The sequence below is a fragment of the Aulonocara sp. 'chitande type north' Nkhata Bay genome, linkage group LG15 (genome assembly GCF_057382095.1).
Source record: "Aulonocara sp. 'chitande type north' Nkhata Bay isolate Kocher_YH1m ecotype deep benthic linkage group LG15, A_spYH_male_GT1.1, whole genome shotgun sequence".
Taxonomy (NCBI): domain Eukaryota; kingdom Metazoa; phylum Chordata; class Actinopteri; order Cichliformes; family Cichlidae; genus Aulonocara; species Aulonocara sp. 'chitande type north' Nkhata Bay.
Window position 1 is genome coordinate 30142617 of NC_141358.1, and position 16232 is coordinate 30158848.

At 41.9% G+C, this 16232-nt stretch overlaps 2 protein-coding genes across 4 annotated transcripts in view; one reads left to right on the top strand and one right to left on the bottom strand.

Annotated features, from left to right (window-relative positions):
- The window catches only part of cnih3 (cornichon family AMPA receptor auxiliary protein 3), a 145054-nt gene that overhangs the window by 17879 nt on the left and 110943 nt on the right, over nucleotides 1-16232 (top strand). The window lies entirely within an intron of this gene.
- On the bottom strand, nucleotides 578-1337 carry LOC147313353 (uncharacterized). The gene is made up of 3 exons (XM_086263005.1): nucleotides 1072-1337; nucleotides 793-999; nucleotides 578-712 (listed from the first exon to the last, which is right to left on the bottom strand). Exons 1-3 carry the CDS (start codon nucleotides 1316-1318, stop codon nucleotides 708-710), a joined length of 459 nt encoding a protein of 152 aa, XP_086119131.1. The 5' UTR covers nucleotides 1319-1337; the 3' UTR covers nucleotides 578-707.

Consider the following 16232-nt stretch of genomic DNA (forward strand, 5'->3'; position numbering starts at 1 on the left):
TTTCATGCACACTTCAGGATGGATTTGGAGGGGAGCAGATCAGCTAACAGTGCGCTTTTACCGCTGCACTGGATTACACTGAGATTTTGACAAGTACAGGGCATTCACAGGTTTAACAGGTGTTGCGTGAATAATTGTTCACACTGAAGAGCCACAATACACCCTCATCTGTGACTGTCCCTATGGTGTTCAACTGATGGAGCAAAACAATTAGCTTTTGGGGGAAGCTGCAGGAAGGAGAGAGTAGCTAATGGTGTTGGACAGAGTAGAAATGAAATGCACCGAGAAGAGAGGGTTTGTTTTACTTTCTCTGGATTAAATTGTGGGAAATTAGATTTTCAAGTGACAGGTTTATCTGTAGACACAGATGTTTTAATGTAGACACAGATGTTTTAATGTAGAGGGAAAAAAAGTGGAAATGATATCTGGCCAACTTTGGTTCTCCATGAAGCCCAAGCTTGTTCTACTGATCTGTAATACCCCTTGTCACGTGGCCGGGTGGCCGGTACTGAACAGGACTCAGGTGCAGAAACCCAGAGCGGAGACAGCAGATGATGCAACAATTTATTAGGTTTAAGTGCAAGAGAAAAACGTGGCAAAGACAAAAAACAGCGAGACGTGGAGTCTTGGTGCGGCGTGGCCTGGGGAACGTGGCTATGGCGAGGGAATGAGGCCTGAGATGCGGAACGGAGCTGAGTGGGGAACAGTCACACTGAAGGAAGAGGATATAGGAGTTAGGTAGGTAGTGAAGGCAGCTCTGCAGTGGCCAGTTGTAAGAGCAGCAATTCTTACTTGCAGTTAGGGACCTGGAGTGTTGAGAGGGGGGTGATGAAGATCCAGGGGAGGCTGAGTGGCGTGGAAAAGCTGGCCTGAGATCCGGGGCTTCAGATGGAGTGTGATGGCAGGAGGGCAGGCAGGTGAGGCACAGAGAGATTTCCAGAATGATTACTAGGTATCCTGAGTCCAGAGGTGGAGTGTGAGCCAAGGTGGATACAGCAACTGTAGCACAAGAGAGTTGTGTTAACAGGATGAATCACAGCAAGAACTTAACGTATACGGCCTGTTACCAACATGTGTTGATGACGAACTGGCAGTGAATGAACATCAACGTGTGGTTTAAATCCCTCTGGCTTGATTGCCTGCAATAGGCTCCAGGTGTGCGGGAGCTGGAGTTGGCCCTGCCCAGGGGCGGATCCCAGGTCAGTTCAGGAGCCTTATGGAAATTCCAGCCACCCACCGCAGACCATGACACCCCTGACATGTACGTCACACGTTTGCTGGAGGATGCATTGGTAAAATCTTTTGAGGAAAGGGCCATAACACCACCGGAAGATTAATGGAAGGGGGATGAGGCAAAGTCTAATGAAGGATATAGGATATATAATGAAATACACAATGAAGGACTGACAAAGAAGATGAGGCCAGTCAAACACAAAAGCCCAATTCAGCTGCTGGTCAGGTGACTGGGGCAAAATTAATCTAAGACATGAAAAGAAAGGAAAATGGCAGATGCAAAGCAGTGAGCAGGTAGCAATGCAGATCAAAAGGAAACAAGGTTAATAAAATGAAAGTTCTTTGTTGAAAAGATTGAGTGTCCTATAGTGAGGGGGTGGGGGAGAGGGCTATCAAGCTCTACTAGAAGACAAGTGTGACAGCACTGGAGACAAAATGCAGAAATAGATCATTATTTCCCTCTTGAGACAAAATAGACAAATTCAGCCACAGTAAGTAAAGCGTTTTGTTATACGGCTGACACTTGACATTCACATTAACTTCCAATAGATAAGTTGTCTTAATCAGAAGCACGCTCTTTTGGCTGTTCCGCTCTTGACAAGCGGTTCCCACAGCAAATACTTGGATAGTTTTTTTGTTTGTCATCATATTTGACTCTGTGTAATGGCTTACGAAGGTGTGAAATGGTGAATTGTAGTATTAACAAAGACGTAAACTTGCAAACTCCGAACAATGAACAATTTGTCACATTTGCATTAGATCATGCAAATTTGACTTACCTGCTTGAGGGCCGGTGTCCCTGCAGGTTTTAAACGTGTTCTTGAACCAACACAGCTGATTTAAATGGCTAAATTAGCTCCTCAACATGTCCTGAAGTTCTCCAGAGGCCTGGTAACAAACTAATCATGTGATTCAGGTGTGTTGACCCAAGGTGAGATCTAAAACCTGCAGGACACCGTAATCTGTGCATGTTAGCTACTCAAATAACATGGAGGAAGCTGAATGAAAAAGCTACTGGAATTAGTCATTTGCTAGATGTCAAGCAGCTTTTTTTCTGTGTGATTAGGAATGCAGTGTAGGCATGGTGTTTCTTTAAAACATTTTTATGACTTGGAAGGCTTCTAACTTTGAGGAAAAGTATCTTGAACAAATTGTTAATTAGAGTGATTTTTTATTTTTTGATTCATTGAGCACCAAAGAGCCTGGCAAGCTTGAATTGCTGAACCAGCAAGTGTTCATAAAGTACTCACGATTTAAACAGTAGTTCCACAATGGATTTTTGAATGGACAGCTCTATGGACAGCAGTCTTACCTAGGATGCCAATAATTAATTTTAAGACAGGGGAAACAAAAAGGCTCCATGCCAGAGAGTGAAGTAGACTGAGGGTATGGCTGAGTAGTCCAAAAAATAAAAAAAATTATGCCCTACTTTCCTCCACTTCACTTTATAACATTTACATTGTTCGAACTATGAAGGAAGATTTAGCAAAAGGGCAGAGAATCCAGCCACATTTACTCCTTAACAATGTCATGGCAGAGGCCACTACAGTATTTAGAAGATGTGCGTTTTATTGTGCACAAAGGTTTGGGAAGAGAATATTCGACTACAAATTGCCCTACAATTAGTCAAAAAAAATGGCATGTCGTATTTTGCACCTAATATGATTGTATTGCATTGAGTGGAAGAGATGTTAGCAGAACGAGTTTTGCATAGATGGATGGCTTAAAGCTGTGACTGCAGTGCCAAACCTGACAAAAAAAAAGTCAACAGTAATTTCGGATAATCCTAAAAGCTGGCAATAACTTACCACAGTGGACATTACTAATACAAATTAAAATGCAGAGAACCTGAAACACAACAATTAAAAAGTTAGTTAATATCACCTGTTACGTTCCCCTGAGGGGTCTAGGCGGTGAGGGGGAAGTAACAAAAAGTGTCCAGGTCAGAAAAAGGAGTCAAGGAGGCATAAAGGTTAAATTACAGAGTTTCTATTAATACTAACTAAAAGAGACGGACAAGCCACTATTACCGTTTAAAGAAACAAACAAAACTCAAGCATTAGTCAATAAAGTACAAAGTAAGCCAAAAAGAGTGCAGCTCTCTAGCTGAAAACCACACTAATGGCACTCTTGTACAGAGCTCACCTGTCCCTGGGCTTAAATACTTTTAATTACTGACGAGAGTCAGCTGCACAAAAGACAAAAGGTGGCAGCTAAGGCAGGAGAGATGGTCGAACACGCCCACACAGACAACTTCAGGAGGCGGCCCTGCTAGGGCCGTAACACACCCATAATTATGACTTATAGAGCTTGCATAAATATATTGTAAAAAGACTGGTTCTTGAATTAGCACTTTTCTACTCTGAGCACTTTATACAACTTGTTACACTCCAGTGGATGTATCAGGGAGCAACATGGGGTTAGTATCTTGTCCAAGGATATTTGGCATGCAGACTGGAGCAGACGGGGATTGAACCACCAACCTTCCGATTAGGCGGTGCCCTCCTCTCTTACGCTACAACCACCCTTCAAACTGTTCATGGTCTTTTTATGAACTGATTCAGATGCAGATTACATTACAGGTTACTGTTTTATTACATATTATATTTTGAACATCGTGAAAACATCTTAAAATTTGCCTCAATTTGGAAGCTATTGGCATTCACTATGACCTTTCTCAACTGCTGAGCTCATCATCCAAATGATTACAGGTTGTGTACATTTCACTTAGAGTTTAGCACAGGCTCCAGTAAATTGGACAAATGAGGATTTTTTTCATGTTTAATGTGCCTTGGCACAACATCACACTGAAAAACTGCATAGGATGATACCATTGATTGTAATCTTAATGAAGCAAACAGTCAGCATGGTTTTCAGGCATCAGGAACCTAAGGCTAATAGAGGTTGTGTTCAGTATATAGCTGGGCTGCTCAGAATCGATCTGTCTGTTCATTAACCCCTGCTGGCTCCTCATCCATCATCCTGACTCCACTGTGTCTGTTGTTCCACTACACAGTGCCTGCTTTGGAGGATTTCAGGGGTGATCCTCGCCCTGCCTCCTTTTTCATTCCATGTCCTTTCTTTTTGGTTTTATTGGCACTTCTCTATTTAAAAAAATTTAGGTAGTCGGTAGTGTGAGGTTTTAAAAGTGTGCAATTTTAACAGTAGACTTTCTTCTTTCATTGTTTTTCTTTGTTACTCATTTGCTGTGTCAGTGATGATGTTACAGGAGCCTGGTGGCAATTTCACACAACCCACAGTACACGTCCCATGACATTATGAAAGTCTTATATGTAGTCTTGATTAGCGATGATCAGGTTTCCACAGTTTTTTGACTGTTTCCTTAAACGATCCTCTGGAGAGACTGCTTTAAACATCAAAGGAATCATCATCTCTTTGTGGGTATGTTTAGTTTGTGAATATTTCTCTGGGCAAAGTGATCACAGTTGACAAGGTAAAGTCTCTGAGGGCTTGTTGACTTGTACTGATTTTTCTTTCATGAAAAAGGAAAAAAAATCACTGCTGTGCATACTGTAATGTGTAACAGGTATTTAATTTCTTAATGTGTTTATTTTTAAAACTCAGCTCACTTATTCTTCAGATCACAGGGTTGCACAGCAAGTATGTTTTTGGAGGGGACTACCAAAAGGAGCCTTACTGCTGACAAGTTGTAACTGGTACTCATAATTTTCATGTTATATTTCCACTGAATTAAAAAAAGAATTAACAGGTACATACAGTGGGGCAAAAAAGTATTTAGTCAGCCACCGATTGTGCAAGTTCCCCCACCTAAAATGATAACAGAGGTCAGTAATTTGCACCAGAGGTACACTTCAACTGTGAGAGACAGAATGTGAAAAAAAAATCCATGAATCCACATGGTAGGATTTGTAAAGAATTTATTCGTAAATCAGGGTGGAAAATAAGTATTTGGTCAATAACAAAAATACAACTCAATACTTTGTAACATAACCTTTGTTGGCAATAACAGAGGTCAAACGTTTACTATAGGTCTTTACCAGGTTTGCACACACAGTAGCTGGTATTTTGGCCCATTCCTCCATGCAGATCTTCTCGAGAGCAGTGATGTTTTGGGGCTGTCGCCGAGCAACACGGACTTTCAACTCCCGCCACAGATTTTCTATGGGGTTGAGGTCTGGAGACTGGCTAGGCCACTCCAGGACTTTCAAATGCTTCTTACAGAGCCACTCCTTTGTTGCCCGGGCGGTGTGTTTTGGATCATTGTCATGTTGGAAGACCCAGCCTCGTTTCATCTTCAAAGTTCTCACTGATGGAAGGAGGTTTTGGCTCAAAATCTCACGATACATGGCCCCATTCATTCTGTCCTTAACACGGATCAGTCGTCTTGTCCCCTTGGCAGAAAAACAGCCCCATAGCATGATGTTTCCACCCCCATGCTTCACAGTAGGTATGGTGTTCTTGGGATGCAACTCAGTATTCTTCTTCCTCCAAACACGACGAGTTGAGTTTATACCAAAAAGTTCTACGTTGGTGTCATCTGACCACATGACATTCTCCCAATCCTCTGCTGTATCATCCATGTGCTCTCTGGCAAACTTCAGACGGGCCTGGACATGCACTGGCTTCAGCAGCGGTACACGTCTGGCACTGCGGGATTTGATTCCCTGCCGTTGTAGTGTGTTACTGATGGTGACCTTTGTTACTTTGGTCCCAGCTCTCTGCAGGTCATTCACCAGGTCCCCCCGTGTGGTTCTGGGATCTTTGCTCACCGTTCTCATGATCATTTTGACCCCACGGGATGAGATCTTGCGTGGAGCCCCAGATCGAGGGAGATTATCAGTGGTCTTGTATGTCTTCCATTTTCTGATGATTGCTCCCACAGTTGATTTTTTCACACCAAGCTGCTTGCCTATTGTAGATTCACTCTTCCCAGTCTGGTGCAGGTCTACAATACTTTTCCTGGTGTCCTTCGAAAGCTCTTTGGCCTTGGCCATGGCGGAGTTTGGAGTCTGACTGTTTGAGGCTGTGGACAGGTGTCTTTTATACAGATGATGAGTTCAAACAGGTGCCATTCATACAGGTGGGGGACAGAAAAGCTTCTTACAGAAGACGTTACAGGTCTGTGAGAGCCAGAGATTTTCCTTGTTTGAGGTGACCAAATACTTATTTTCCACCCTGATTTACGAATAAATTCTTTACAAATCCTACCATGTGAATTCATGGATTTTTTTTCACATTCTGTCTCTCACAGTTGAAGTGTACCTCTGGTGCAAATTACTGACCTCTGTCATCATTTTAAGTGGGGGAACTTGCACAATCGGTGGCTGACTAAATACTTTTTTGCCCCACTGTATTGGACAGCTGAGGCCAACACTACCCATACTGCTGAGCTTACCTCATACCTGTATTGGTACTCTTACGTTAAAGAAAGAAAAATCCACAATGGTCACTGAAATAACTGCTAAAAGTTAGCTAATGAAAATCAGACATTGCTTTTGAATTGTGGTTCAATAGAATTAAAATTATAGTACCCTTAACTTAATATTTCTTTTGCTGTCTGTCAGTGTGACTTCTGCACATGTCGTCAGATTTCCTGGCCTACTCCTTATGAGTAAACTGCTCTAGCTGTTTCAGGTTTAAAAGGTGCTTTCTCCAGACTACATGTTTCATGTTATAGTCAGATTTAGATCAGAGCTCATAGAAAAGAATTTAACCAACAATTTTGCCCATGTGCGTGTAAGGGGTTGTAAAATGATATTAAAAAAATAAAATGGAAAAGCCTGAAAGTAATCTCACAGGGAGAGCTTGCATAAACGCGGACCTAGCTCATATATAATATGAGGGCGAAAGGAGTGAAGTTTGGACATCAGTTTGGAAAGTCTGAAGTGGTGGTATGATGTACGTAGCCTACAAACATTAGTTGTATTGATAATGAGTTTTTAAGTTTTTTGCTTCTGTTTTGCTTTTTTGTTTTAGGTTTTAGTAGTTTTTTTTTAGTCTTTATAGTATTACGGTAGTAGCAGCATTGATTTTGAGGAAAACGACAACCAGAAATTATGCTAGCGTGAGTGTGCTGGCCTCACACTCAGAAGTTTTCTTGTTTCATGGAGCACAGAAAAGGAAATTGAGGTACTAAGGTGTTGTTGGCCAATGTGCAACCTAAACCTTATCACTATGACTTTTGTAACCCTATACAGATTCATCAATACAGAACAATACAACAATACAGAACGCATAGAAAAAGCATAATAGGTCAATTTTAGACACAAGTTTTTTAATGTTGTGTACTGACATGTAATTTTCAAAAGGATTTGCAGCCCTGTATTGAATGGCATGGTACAATTTGTTTAGTAAACCTGCCTCTCAGGTATATGCTTCTTTGGTGGCCTCTGCTTTATGGGTGTGACACAATAAAAAACCTTTGCAGTAGTGGCTCAATAACAGCCTGTAAGGCCAAGAAAGCAAGTGTTGCTGGAATCAGTGTTGCCATGGTAATATGAACCCTGCGAGTGGCAAAAAGATATTATTATTACAATTTCAATGAGCCTGCAATTACGTCAGATTCCTTGAACTATTCAAATAGTGTGGCCACACATGTGGTTTAATGTAAACAAATGGATACAATATATGTTTCATAACTATCACACGTGCAGTTCGTTTGCTTTTGGCACCTTGTAGAAAGTCCTGACAAGTGAACTGTGCATAAATAACAACACGCTGGTAGAAATGGTTAAAAAGGAAAAACTCAATTTCATTTGATCTCTTCAAAGTAAGGTGTGGTCGAGTGCAAATATGAGGCCACAGGGCATCAACAAAACTGACTTTTCCAGCTGTCTTGCCATGCCAAGGTGTTCAGTTCAGATACCGGCCCACTGGCTCAAGTGGTAGAAACTGTAACACACTGAGAGTTCAAAGTACCTAAAGTGTTATTCTGCAGGTGGGGAAAGCCCTATGTTTTGGTGCATCAGGGCAGTCGCACAAAATAGCTAACTTAATGAGCTTAATAAGTCACTTAATAGGTTCTATTAAGACATTTTTAATTTATTTTCTCTGTGGACAGGGTGTGGTCACCTGACCTGTGCTGGTTCTGAGGTTTATTTCTCTTTGCAGATTTAGCAACTATTTTCTAAAATGCACAGTGTTACATGATGTAGCAAGCCTGCTACTAAACTACTGCTACTGCTATTAAAGTACATCATAACTTTAAATTCAAAGTGATGGCTCCTACCAAAGTCTTCTAGAAGCACGTCCTGTTAGTTAGCAGCCATATTGATATCCTTCCGGTAACTTTTTTTGGACAGTTACTAAACTAAACTTTCATAACAATTGTTAATCGAACATAAATGACTGCATGACTGAACTTTGGATGCATGATAACTTTATTGAAAGTTCAGCAGTGAGAAGAAGAAAAAACAGGATGTGCACTGTATGGGTTGTCAGCAAAATTGATACTCAGATATTAATTAATAGTAAAAATCAACAATACTAAATTAAGATAATCATTTGCTATGGTATTGATAGCAACAGTGCCCTGTTTGCCTCCTCTTGCTGATAACTTTACACAGCAATGCGATGAAGAAAGCAAGGCCCACTGATCTTCCTCTCTCTAAGAGCTAAAGTACTTAGCATTCATAACAGTTTAGGCGAAATTTCAGAGGTCAGTAAAGCTACTGAAACAGTTATCATAAATGTTGACCTATCCAGCATGCACTACAAGCAATTACCCGAAAGCCATATTAGCCATCTGGTATCAATAACTTAGCAACTAGGAGATGAAAAGTATAGTTGGGTAAACTGTGAATAATTATTGCAGAGCTGAAAGAGTCATGGATGGAACATCTTTGTACAACTATTTAATAAAATGTGGTTCTTATTTTGTTGTAGGCATCAACAAGGTCAGTTTTAAAATGCAGGCAGTAACGGTTTCAGTTTTACAGTGTTCTTTTAGAACTTCTTTATTTTAGTATAACTTATACCAACTTAACCCAAAGTTTATTCTTTACTTTTCCATTAATCATATAGTTGTGTGAGGTATTGTGTTGTTTGTTGTACCCTTTTGTTTTTTGTTAGGTTCTGAAATCTGTTGTACCCTGCATAATCTGTAATGAAACTATCTAAATAATTTGTAAAACAAATTAAAACCTCCAGACTTGACATTAATCTTTTTTTTTTAAAGTCATATTTAGGGAAATTTAGTTGAAAACGAGTTAAATTAACAAGTAAACAGTTAATTCTTTTGAGATATGATTTCTTCACCATTACTTCTTTTGCAGGATAGGGTTAAAATTTTCCATGTAGCATTGGATTCAGTATTGAGTATTTCCCTGGGTATTATTATTGAGTTTTAAATTCCAGCAAAGTCTGCTTGCGTATCGATCCCGCTTATCAGTTCCACTTGCACTTCCACTGCTGTACTACTTCTAAGAAAAGTGTTCCATATAATATGTGTAATCACTATTTGTTTTGAGTGACGACCCCAGCACTGATGCCTACAAAGAGAGGAAATACCCCCGACATGCACAAAGATTTGACCACAGCATGCAAATAATTAGCATGAATGTCATATCTTTGACATGCTACTTAGCAACAGTGGTGTCTTCAAAGTGGAGCCAATGAGAATCGATAAGAGAATTGATAATGAATCAAATCAATGCATTATATCGATAATGGAATCGATAAATTGTTATTAGTTCGTATCACTAGTGATAATTCTAGTCGACTAACAGAACTACAGTGGGGCAAAAAAGTATTTAGTCAGCCACCGATTGTGCAAGTTCTCCCACTTAAAATGATGACAGAGGTCAGTAATTTGCACCAGAGGTACACTTCAACTGTGAGAGACAGAATGTGAAAAAAAAATCCATGAATCCACATGGTAGGATTTGTAAAGAATTTATTCGTAAATCAGGGTGGAAAATAAGTATTTGGTCAATAACAAAAATACAACTCAATACTTTGTAACATAACCTTTGTTGGCAATAACAGAGGTCAAACGTTTACTATAGGTCTTTACCAGGTTTGCACACACAGTAGCTGGTATTTTGGCCCATTCCTCCATGCAGATCTTCTCGAGAGCAGTGATGTTTTGGGGCTGTCGCCGAGCAACACGGACTTTCAACTCCCGCCACAGATTTTCTATGGGGTTGAGGTCTGGAGACTGGCTAGGCCACTCCAGGACTTTCAAATGCTTCTTACGGAGCCACTCCTTTGTTGCCCGGGCGGTGTGTTTTGGATCATTGTCATGTTGGAAGACCCAGCCTCGTTTCATCTTCAAAGTTCTCACTGATGGAAGGAGGTTTTGGCTCAAAATCTCACGATACATGGCCCCATTCATTCTGTCCTTAACACAGATCAGTCCTCCTGTCCCCTTGGCAGAAAAACAGCCCCATAGCATGATGTTTCCACCCCCATGCTTCACAGTAGGTATGGTGTTCTTGGGATGCAACTCAGTATTCTTCTTCCTCCAAACACGACGAGTTGAGTTTATACCAAAAAGTTCTACTTTGGTTTCATCTGACCACATGACATTCTCCCAATCCTCTGCTGGATCATCCATGTGCTCTCTGGCAAACTTCAGACGGGCCTGGACATGCACTGGCTTCAGCAGCGGAACACATCTGGCACTGCGGGATTTGATTCCCTGCCGTTGTAGTGTGTTACTGATGGTGACCTTTGTTACTTTGGTCCCAGCTCTCTGCAGGTCATTCACCAGGTCCCCCCGTGTGGTTCTGGGATCTTTGCTCACCGTTCTCATGATCATTTTGACCCCACGGGATGAGATCTTGCGTGGAGCCCCAGATCGAGGGAGATTATCAGTGGTCTTGTATGTCTTCCATTTTCTGATGATTGCTCCCACAGTTGATTTTTTTCACACCAAGCTGCTTGCCTATTGTAGATTCACTCTTCCCAGTCTGGTGCAGGTCTACAATACTTTTCCTGGTGTCCTTCGAAAGCTCTTTGGCCTTGGCCATGGCGGAGTTTGGAGTCTGACTGTTTGAGGCTGTGGACAGGTGTCTTTTATACAGATGATGAGTTCAAACAGGTGCCATTCATACAGGTGGGGGACAGAAAAGCTTCTTACAGAAGACGTTACAGGTCTGTGAGAGCCAGAGATTTTCCTTGTTTGAGGTGACCAAATACTTATTTTCCACCCTGATTTACGAATAAATTCTTTACAAATCCTACCATGTGAATTCATGGATTTTTTTTTCACATTCTGTCTCTCACAGTTGAAGTGTACCTCTGGTGCAAATTACTGACCTCTGTCATCATTTTAAGTGGGGGAACTTGCACAATCGGTGGCTGACTAAATACTTTTTTGCCCCACTGTATGTGGCTGCAGCATACCAAAAATGAGCTAGCTTGACAATATTTGTTACTGAACTAGGGCTGTTCGATTGTTACACCCCGGCCTAGGCAACCGGCGTGCAACTTCCACAAAAATAATCCCAAGACGAGATTTAAAGCAAGATACGACATTTATTTACATCACCAAACACAAGGCGCCAAACTATTTACAACGGGGGGGGGGGGATCGCGACCATGACATACAGAAACACAGGGCTTAAATACATAGAAGGAGCAATTAGGGAATGGACCACAGGAGGGATACACAGCTGGGGCAAATAAGACCTGACGAGACAAGGAAACGTAATCTGAACACTAAGATAACACAGACTTTCAAAGTAAAACAGGAAACACATAACAGTCACGCCAAAACAAAACGCCTAAAACAATACACTGCCAACGCCGAACCGTAACATACCCCCCCACCCAAAAAAACAATCATTTAAAACATACAACCCCAACGAAAAATGTTTGTTCCATGTCCAGCCCATATGGCACCGGCCGCCGTCCCGCAGGCGACGCTGATGGCTGGACGGGTCCTCCAGTGGAAACGGAAAACTGGAGCGGGCCCTCGGATCCTCCAGCGAAGACAGACGAAAGGCTGGAGCGGTCCCACGGGTCCTCCAGCGAAGACAGACACGCAGCCCACCAGCTGCAAACACGGACACGCAGCCCACCAGCTGCAAACACAGACACGCAGCCCACCAGCTGCAGAAGGCTGGAGCGGTCCCACGGATCCTCCAGCGAAGACAAACGAAGACTGGAGCGGTTCCCCGGACCCTCCAGCGACGGCGGATGAAGGCTGGAGCGGTCCCTCGGATCCTCCAGCGAAGACAAATGAAGACTGGAGCGGTACCCCGGACCCTCCAGCGACGGCGGATGAAGGCTGGAGCGGTCCCTCGGACCCTCCAGCAAAGACAGACGGCTGAAGCGGTCCCCCCCTCGGACCCACCAGCGACGGCGGACGGCTTAAGCGGTCCACGGACCCCCCAGCGACTGGACGAGCCCCCATATGTTACACCCCGGCCTAGGCAACCGGCGTGCAGCTTCCACAAAAATAATCCCAAGACGAGATTTAAAGCAAGATACGACATTTATTTACATCACCAAACACAAGGCGCCAAACTATTTACAACGGGGGGGGGGAAGATCGCGACCATGACATACAGAAACACAGGGCTTAAATACATAGAAGGAGCAATTAGGGAATGGACCACAGGAGGGATACACAGCTGGGGCAAATAAGACCTGACGAGACAAGGAAACGTAAACTGAACACTAAGATAACACAGACTTTCAAAGTAAAACAGGAAACGCATAACAGTCACGCCAAAACAAAACGCCTAAAACAATACACTGCCAACGCCGAACCGTAACATCGATATAACGATGTATATCGGATGACGATATAAAAACGTCTATCATTTCATTTTACGCTATCGTTTGTTTCGTGGTGTCGCTAAATAAACTGTTCATGGCAATATTTTTTCATCGTTTTGATGGCCACTGTAGTGGCTATATTAATTTCTTAAAGTTCTCTCATTCTCTTATATTTAATATAACCACACTACGGACGGACAAGCGCCTGTTTTTATGCGTGGTTGTTAGCAACAACGACGTTAAAACCATCGTGTGTCCGGTTGTTTATTCTCCACATAAACCTTTCACAATAAAGCTCAAGATCCTGTTGAGACTTTTCAAAATAAACTGAATCACACGAAAGAGTCTGCAGAGTATTTACTGATGAGAAGCAATAAAGAGCTGTCAGGTGCTAAAAAATAAACCTTAGACTCAAACATTAGAACAGGCTTTTCCCCGCAGCACGCTGTGTTATAAATACTCACAAAGGAAATGGCAGCCATTACAACTTATGTCTAAAAATGCATCCTTTAATGCATCCGTTAAAACATTGAACTCCAGGTACACAACACCCAGCTGGAAACACTTCACGCAAGTCGAGCTGCCCGAGATTCACAGAATTTACAGAAAACGTTAAAACTTTGTGATTTATATCGTTATCGGGATGATAGATGTCTTATATCGGGATATGAGATTTTGGTCATATCGCACAGCCCTATACTGAACTGCCTATCTGATTTAAATTCACATTAACTGGTGCCAGAAGGCCTTTTTGGATTGTTGCAGCACACTTTAACCATTGCTTGTTTGTTACCTGTTAGCAACCACCGTTTCATATTTCTGTTATTACTGATTTTTGTTGTTTCTAAAATGAACGGCTACATGGTAGAATTAAAGCATGTTTTTGGTCGGGCATAACTGAAATTGCAAATTTAATTTGGCAAACAAATTAGGCTAAATAAACATTTTTTTTGCTCTCTTTCCCAGGAAAGACACACACAGCATGGTGTCAGTCTCTTAGTCGCAATGAAAGACACTGGAGAGTTTGGCATGGCAAAAGAAGAGCGGAGGGTGCCAGTTTGGCTGTTTTTGCCAGCCAACCCTAACTTCAAAGCACTCTGTTACAGTGAACATCCACATCAAAATAAAACTGGATTTTCAAAAACACAGCATGCAGTCACTGCAAAGGAATCACCCTTCGAGCATGTGACAAATTTGAGATTTGGTTGTGTAGTCTGCAGCTCAGGGGCAGATGTTTGTGTCTGATCATGACTGAGCAGTCTGAGATAAAGGGGGTGGAATTCTGTTTTCTGGTGTGTTTTCCCTTAAAGTTTCAGAACAGTCGATAGTAAAAATAAGCTCAGTCTTGAAATGTGGAATTTGATGCTCTGACTCTTTTGTCCAATGTTGTGGCTTGTATCAATAATAATAATAATGGATTGCATTTATATAGCGCTTTTTGGGACCCCTCAAAGCGCTTTACAATACCACTATTCATTCACTCTCACACACTGGTGAAGGCAAGCTACAGTAGTAGCCACAGCTGCCCTGGGGCAGACTGACAGAAGCGAGGCTGCCATATTGCGCCATCGGCCCCTCACCAGTAGGTGGCAGGTGAAGTGTCTTGCCGAAGGACACAACGACCAAGACTGTCCGAGCCGGGGCTCGAACCGGCAACCTTCCAATTACAAAGCGAACACCCAACTCTTCAGCCACAATCGCCCCTTTTATCAATGACAGTTTTGCTATATGACTAACAAAATTTGGCTTTACTGCTAAAATAAGTTTGTTAGGAGAAGAAACCAAAGCAGCCGTACTGGTTTTGGTATCTGTAATCCAAGCAAACAGAGCTTTGGTTTGGGTTCTTGCTCTGATCTTTTGCCTCACTCAAAGCCCTTTTTGCCCCTGAGTTGCTTCAGGAGAAGGTACTCAGTAAACAAAGTCCAAGCAATTTAAGCTTTCTTTGAAAGTTGCCACTTCACAAGGGTTCTTCTGCTGTCTTGCTCCAAACCCATGCCTCAGGCTTCTTTGCCTCAGGGCAAGTTGTTCTATCCAGGTTTGCTTCAGCAAATGACAGTGCTATCCTTTCTTCAGATGTTGAAGTTTTCATAAATTGCTTCTTCTCAAATGCCCAAACTGTTTACCTTGAATGACCCAGCCAGGAGCTATTTTCTCCTCTTAAACCGGCACACAAAACCTTCTAACGTGGTAAACGTAGGATTCGCTGAAGGAGTACAAGAGGTGAAACTCCACATTTACAGCTCAGTCTAAGTTATATTTGACTGTACCTGCAGGTTAAAACTGAAAGATTTATATCATAGATACAAGCTACCAAAGTAAGTTCTCTTTGTAGTGTGGTTGAGGTCGCCTTGAAACGTTTGGTTTCATATAGTTTCTTTTTTAAACTAAATACATAAAACCAAGTGATTATTCAACATAGTGATCAACATCTCTGAAATTTGTTGTGAAATGATTTGCTGCACCAGAACCTCATTTGCTCTCCATTGAAATGGTTTTTTTTTTGTTTGTTTTTTTAAATCTGGCCTGTGCCGGTGTTTGAAAACCATTGAACCATCGATTCCAGGCAATTTGGACATATGATAGGACACTGGTTGGACGAATCTCCAGAGGATTCAAAAAGAAGGAGAGTGCAAGGCACATCTGATAATGGAGGCAATGATAAGCACTTTATTAATATGAATGTGAATGGGTGGCTATGGCTTGTTGTGTACAAGTGTTTTGAGCACTCGGTAAGAATAGAAAAGCACTATATAACAGTCTGTTTGCTATATTGCTTTCAATTCAACCCCTTCCTGAATAAGAGGCGTTAAATTATATTTTGCATACAACCCTCTGATTTCTGGTGCATCTACCGGGTTTTTATTCTGTGAATTATCATCTAAGGATGACATGCACTCAGAACATCGAGTGTTTCTTCTCATATCGTGCTCATAAAAATGCATAGGTGATAATTTTCTGCTGCATGATGTGTAGTCTCTGTGGAAGAGTACATACTGTGCTTGGATTGATGTGTGTGTGTGTGTGTGTGTCCTCCATGAGGAACAGCCTGGGGGAAGCTAACGTGCTGTAACAGACCAAGGCAATGAGCCACAAACACTGTTAGGATCCACTGGGAAATAACATGTAAAGCACTGCCTTTCAGTGTGTGGGAGAGCCCAGGGAAATAACTAAGATTGGTGTGAACCTCTGTCATCACTGTTAATTCCCCGTACACACATTCACATGTGCAAACACATATGAAACTGCTTCATTGGTCTCTTGCTCATATAACATATAATGCATTGATAGTA

Excerpts from the sequence above, each read along its gene's own strand:
- LOC147313353 (XM_086263005.1), bottom strand. The coding sequence starts at position 1,318 with ATGGCCCTTTCCTCAAAAGATTTTACCAATGCATCCTCCAGCAAACGT. Across the intron at positions 1,000-1,071 it reads CCAGTTCGTCATCAACACAT|TTGCTGTATCCACCTTGGCT; the intron begins GTTGGTAACAGG and ends CTTGTGCTACAG.